The 6,770-nt window shown below is 35.8% G+C and overlaps 1 protein-coding gene across 1 annotated transcript in view; it reads right to left on the bottom strand.

Annotated features, from left to right (window-relative positions):
• Positions 1 to 2,868, bottom strand: part of LOC144235336 (protocadherin alpha-3-like) — an 8,795-nt gene extending 5,927 nt beyond the window's left edge. The window contains exon 1 of the mRNA XM_077768891.1: positions 1,717 to 2,868. Coding sequence (XP_077625017.1) covers positions 1,717 to 2,868 — 1,152 coding nt within the window. The remainder of the gene's footprint in view (positions 1 to 1,716) is intronic.
• Positions 2,869 to 6,770: the final 3,902 nt, after the last annotated feature.

Genomic DNA, 6,770 nt, shown 5'->3' with positions numbered 1-6,770 from the left:
AATATACATAAAGTTCAGTTTCCAGTGGCAAGGAAACTTGAATGTTAGTCCATCTATTTGGAGAAATGATCAAATACTAAATAGGGAAATGACTACAAAATAACTTCATTTTGTTTAATTTGGTTCCAGTTATTTAGTGGTTTTAACATACTATATAATACACAAATCAATATTCAGAGGAAGATCATGAATAATAACACTGGACATTACTATCTTTACTACTAAGTGTTTGAAAAACAGGTTAATGATTAAAAGTTTTGCTAATAGAGTAGCTTTTAAGTTAGATATAGAGTAGTATTTTCAATAAAGTGTTCGGATGGTAAACAATTTTTTCTAATTTTTTAAATGTTTATTTATTTTAAAGAGAGACAGAGCACAAGCTGGGGAGGGGCAGAGAGGGACAGGGAGACACAGAATCCAAAGCAGGCTTTAGGCTCTGAGCTGTCAGCACAGAGCCCAACGCAGGGATTGAACCCACAAACCATGAGATTATGACCTGAGCTGAAGTCGGATGCCCAACTGACTGAGAGACTCAAGAACGCCATCTGATGGAAAACAATTATTTTTGTGTTTTTTTAAATATTTTTATTTATTTCTAGGAGAGAGAGAGAGAGCATGAGCAGGGGAGGGTCAGAGAGAAAGGGAGACACAGACTCTGAAATAGGCTCCAGGCTCTGAGCTGGCAGTCAGCACAGAGCCCGATGCAGGGCTCGAACCCACGAACCGTGAGATCATGACCTAAGCGAAAGTCGGACGCTTAACTGACTAAGCCACCCAGGCACCCCATGATGGAAAACAATTATTAACAAAATTAATAAAATACTTTCAAACACAATGTTTTCTAAATGAAGATATACTGAAAGAAGTATAAAAGTTCACTTACTATTGATTTTTTCAATGCTTACTAATAAAAGTAGTGAGAAACGGAGTATGAACAAAGATAGAATTCTAAAGCAATGAAATTATTATTCTGGGGGGGGGTGTGTGTGTGTGTATGTGTGTGGTTTTCTTTACCCAACTGGGAAACTAGCAACAATACAATGTATTACCAAATGTGAGCACAAGGACTGAAATGAATCATATTCAAGTAAAACAAAAGGAACCAACTTCAGATAAATTAATAAATGAGTAAAAGAGGCTTTATAGAGAAAACAGGCTTAATAAACTAATATTTGAAATCAGGATATATTAACAAAAAGGGAGTTGTGAGCATTTATGGGGAACTCATAAAATGGACCAGTGACATTTGGACTAACATTTAATAGGAATTCCAAATAAAAAGTGGCAAAAGCTATTGAAGCATTGTACAAAGATTAGTAAACCACAGTTGGAGTTAAATGTTCTAAACAATACAATCCATCCAGGAAAATATATTTAGTTTCTATTTTTGACAATAAAATAATCCTACTACTACACCTAACAACAGCAACAACACTACAAGTATGGCTCTCACTACTTATTACTAACTCACTTCAAAAACTTTTATCACAATAAGTTCAAATATTTTAACCACAAAACCCTGGGAAACTCTGATTACTAAAAGCATGTTTCCAAAACAACAAAAACATTGAAGAATAAAACACGACAACTTAAAAGGATTTAAAAAGCGGTACTCACTTTGGCAGAAAGATCAACATCCACATCCAGCTTTTCTTCTCTATTCCCGTCAATGGGACCTGGTNTGAAGGGTACGTGGGCTGTTAGTGAGCAGGTCACCTGCCCGTTGACTCCGGAATCACGGTCGGATACGCTGATCAGGGCGATGACTGTGCCGGGGGGCGCGTCTTCTAATACAGGTAAGGACAGTGATTTGATAACCAACTCGGGTACATTATCATTGGTGTCCAAAATTTCCACCAAAACCGTGCAATGACCTGCCATTGGGGGATTTCCTTTATCTGTCGCTTCTACCTGGATTTCGTATAACTTAGTTTCCTCGAAATCTATGTTACCCTTTACAGTGATGTACCCATTAAGTGGGTCTAAGTGGAATTTTGACAAAATATCTGATGACACGTCTGTATTGAAAGAATATACAATGTCCTTATTTACTCCTTCATCTAAATCAGAGGCGTTAACAGTCACTGCTAGAGTACCGTTTGGAGCATTTTCAAATAAACTGATTTTGTAGACAGTCCTCTCAAACTCTGGGGCGTTGTCGTTTACATCTAGAATGGTGATTTTCAGTTGAGTAGTGCCGGTGAGCTCTGGTTTCCCACCATCAACTGCCGTTATTACTAAGTGATGTTCAGGAATGTCCTCTCGATTTAAAAGCTTTTTCAACACGAGTCCAAGAGATTTAATATTCTCATCATTTCTTTTAATATCCAAGGTAAAATAATCGTTAGAGTTAAGACTGTAGGTCAACAAAGAATTCGCTCCAATATCTGCATCTGATGCTCCCTCTAGCGGAATCAGAGAACCAGGCGGTCGGGATTCGGAAATAAACAATTTCTTTACTGCCACTGGAAAAACTGGCTGGTTGTCGTTAATGTCCTTCACCTCCACCTCCACATGGAATACCTGCAGCGGCCTGTCCACGATCACCTCCAGATAGATGCTGCATTCTAGATTCCGTGCACACAGCTCCTCACGGTCGATCCGAGAATTCACAAACAAAATGCCATTCTGCAGATTTACCTCCAGAAGGTCTCCGTGGCTTTTGGACGCCACCCGGAACAGGCGAGGCACCAGCTCCACCAGCTCCAGCCCCAAGTCCTGGGCGATCCGGCCCACGAAAGTGCCGTGTTTGGCCTCCTCCAGGACTGAGTAGTGAACCTGGCCGCTCCCAGCCTCCCAGACTGTGAAGAGCAGAAACGAAAGCAGTAGTCGCCAGGCTCCTGAACCTTCTCTCCGTGAAAACATCATTGCAAGCCTTTTCCAAATATTGGGTCGCTCTAGCATCGATCCAAACTTTAAAAAATATTTTGAGTTCCTTGGTTTTTCTTAAATAATCTTACATACCTGTATTTCAGAGACGATGAGGAAAAGCAGCAACTGAGAATGTAATACATGGTGTATTTCTTTTGTGGTGAAACACCTTGTGGTGGACAGCGACATCATGTGGCTAAATGTGTAAGTATTAAATAAATGTACTTCTACTTGGGTCTGAACTTTCCCCAAATTTCTGTTTTCATTGTAATATCCTCTGAGCACTTTTCAAATCCTTTATATTTTATTAAAAAAAATCCTTATAGCTTTTATACTAATTTATCACTTTCAAATATTCCAATCCATGACATAAGTAAAAAAGAATAGAATAGTGATTAATGTTGTAACAGTAGCGGACATCTATTGGAAATATTCCCCCATGTGACAAGCATGAGGCTTAATAGGTTATCCCATCAAATTCTCACAACAACCTTCCAAGGTAAGTATTAATACTATTCACTTTTTACAAACAAGGAAGTGAAAACAGATACCAGTTAAGTAACTTAAAAATGATATTAGCTGGTGGTGTTTCGGTGGGATCTCAATGTGACTCTAAACTTATAATTTTTATCACTTGTCCTCAACGTCTACATTTTATAGCAAAACCAGGCCTTTGATGTTCATGACCACCAAAATATGAAGGCACTGAAAGTATGTGTATATACATATCCATGTATACATACATATTTACTTCTATATTATGATGGCAATTGTTAATTTACATTATTTATTTATTTATGGAATGTCTATAACCCACTCCTGTATGCTTTATCCAATGATTGTACCCTTGCTGTCTGTCTTAACTGTTATTTATATAAAGATGCCAGAAGTTGGTTTTTTACAGTGCAGTTCTTTTGTAAATTTGTTTTTTAGTGCATGACAATACCGTGTGATTTAGATATTTGCTACATTCGTATCACACCAAGTAAGAGTTTATGTGTTTTTAAAATTTCCATGCCATTTATACATTTCAATTTACCTGTATATCCTAAAATGATCACAATATGAGATCACTGTGTTTTTAATGATCCCCACTCTAGATGAATTTCTGGATTCCAGTATTTTAAAAAGTTATTTGAAAGCTGTGGTGACTTAACTAACCAATATAGAGAGAAACATAGCTTTGGAACATAATTCACCATTCAACATATGTAAGATAATATTCTATCTTATAGACAATATAATATTCTAAAAGTCTTTGAGAATTCAGCAAGAGGCATGAGGTCTTTGAGTATCTGAAAGTTAAGCTGAGAAAATTCATGGGCAGAGGTTGGCTTTAGAGAGGTAAAACATGTCTAAAGCTTTGCTTATAGTCAAAGCCTCTTGAAATAAAATCAAACACATGATTTAAGTATTAGGAGAAAAGTTTCCATACCAGTTTTTTTTCCCCCATGTTATCACTGAATGCAAGCCAGGATTGCAACTTACTCATATTTTATCATTCACATTCAGAATAGAATAAATTATCAATTATGTTTTAATGGATAAAAGATTATTTTAAACTATCTCAAGTAACAGAACTAAAGAAGTAAGTTATATTAATGATACTTGTTAACACCAAACTTACATAATTTCTAATTGATTCTACTATACTAGTTTATGAAGAAGTAAACATTTAAGAATTATTTTGTAAAAGCATGGGTCTAGGAAATAATTATAGACATCTATATGTCAAGTGTTTTGAAGAATCTTGAAAGGTCATAGCTAGTTTTAAAATGAGATACAGAATTAAAATTTTAAAACATCATGGACTCCATATTAATGGAATACCTGTGACAACTTATAATGCTATGTATTTCATGACATTTAAGAGTATACTAATTTGAAAGTAGAATGCCATAAGGAATTTATCACAGAATATAATGATTATAGGCAATGAAGGTAGTACTAAAGAAACTATGAGTATAGAAGACTGAACTGATGTGTGGATAAAGTATTAGTGAATAATATCTACTCTCACTTAGATATCTTCTTAAACAATTTAATTTAAAAATGTAAATAAGGAATAAAAAAACAATAAGACTTTTTAAAGTGTGACTCCTGGAGATCTGGGTATACCTGGATACAGTTTTCAAAGCTTACCATTTGCCTATAGTACAAATGTAGTGGCCAGACTTCTAGTAGGACAGATTCCACCTGACCATTCATACTTTCTGCACACAAGTCTCGTGAAAGTGGTGAGTAGATATGAGACTCTAGGTAAGATAACTCCTCCCAAGAGAGAAGTTCTTCCTTTTTTGCTCAAACCATTTCTTTTTCTCTGTTAAGCCACAGATAAACATTTCTGATCCCCGGGAAATATATACCCCCTAAATTTTGAGGAGTATCAACTCTTAGGAGATTAGAAGTTTACTATAGAAACAGATTATCCTTAAAAGATTCCCCTATCTAACTTCTCAATTCCTTTAAAAGCAGGTCTCAGATGAAAATGAATATCTGGCCTATTAAATGGCTAAGGCCCAGATCACTTAGTGGAAGTCATTTCTATAATTCACCAATATCCACATACATATGAGGAAAAAACAGCATATAGCTAAGAACCAAATAGAAGACACTTTTAGACAGTTATTTTGCCCTAACACATCTTCTTTTGAAGTGTTTAAATTCTTTTCCAAGTGTGACCATTACTTGTCACACTTTTATATGGGTAGTTTATGTTTTAACTACCCAACACGGGAGTTTCCAATTAAAATGTAGTCATTAAATATCAGTCTTTACCTTTTGAGAAAACTGCAACTTGATTAGTTATATGGATGCTGCCAGGAAAAATGAGTGAGCTCACAGTTGTGGGGAAAGTTATCATGGGCGTAGTGTGCTGCCAGAGGCCAAGTGGTCAGTCTCTGCCACCCAAGCATCCCTGGGTATTTTTGGAGGTCCTGGCATTAAAAGATCCATTCAGACTGTTTTCAAGTACGAGGAAATGAAAAACTAACTTATTACTTGTTGCATAAAAAGGGGCATCTGGGTGGCTCAGTCGGTTAGGCATCCGACTTCGGCTCAGTTCACGATCTCACAGTTCGTGGGTTCGAGCCCCATGTTGGGCTCTGTGCTGACAGCCAGCTCAGAGCCTGGAGCCTGTTTCAGATTCTGTATCTCCTTCTCTCTCTGAACCTCCCCTGCTCACACTGTCTCTCTCTTTCTCTCTCTCTCAGAAATAAAACATTTTAAAAAATAAAATAAAAAACTTGTTGCATAAACAGATAAAGACAAATGAATTCTTGATAGAAAGAATAGAAAACATCCAGATATATAATATAGTCCTATTTCAATATATTCTGACAGAATGGATAGATTATGTAAATTGGAAATATGAATTTTATATTCATACTCTTGAAATTTTTTCCAATTATGATTTTTTTAATTTTGAGAAAAATTATTTAGAGGTAGTAAGTTTTCAAATTTAGCAGAAGTGTTGTTCAACCCTTCAAGGTCCTATTATTCATGAAGAGATTTAATTTATTAATTTATTAAATTAAATTAACAGATTTAATTAAATTAATTAAATTTATTATTAACAGATTTAATTAATTATTAAACAGATTTCATTATAAAAAAACAAAATGTGAAAATAAGAAAATCACTTAAGTTAAATTGTTCTCAGTGCAAGAAATTAATCTCTATTTCATACCCTATACTGCAGTGGTTAAAAATAGGCAAATATGAATCAAAATAATGGAATCATTAATAAAGGATATAGAACAGTTCAAGAATCGACCGGAAAAACTCACCTTTCCTAAGTGTTCTGATTCTGAGGGCTGTTGTCTTTCTTCTGTGGTGCCTGGAACTTGAGGTAGGCTGGGACTGAAGGCCATGAGGTCGGTCTTGGGCGCGCCCTCCCC

Source organism: Crocuta crocuta, unplaced genomic scaffold (genome assembly GCF_008692635.1).
Source record: "Crocuta crocuta isolate KB4526 unplaced genomic scaffold, BGI_CrCroc_1.0 scaffold64, whole genome shotgun sequence".
NCBI classification, from domain to species: domain Eukaryota; kingdom Metazoa; phylum Chordata; class Mammalia; order Carnivora; family Hyaenidae; genus Crocuta; species Crocuta crocuta.
The sequence above is the reverse complement of the archived record's forward strand: the minus strand, read 5'-3'. Positions and strand labels throughout refer to the sequence as shown.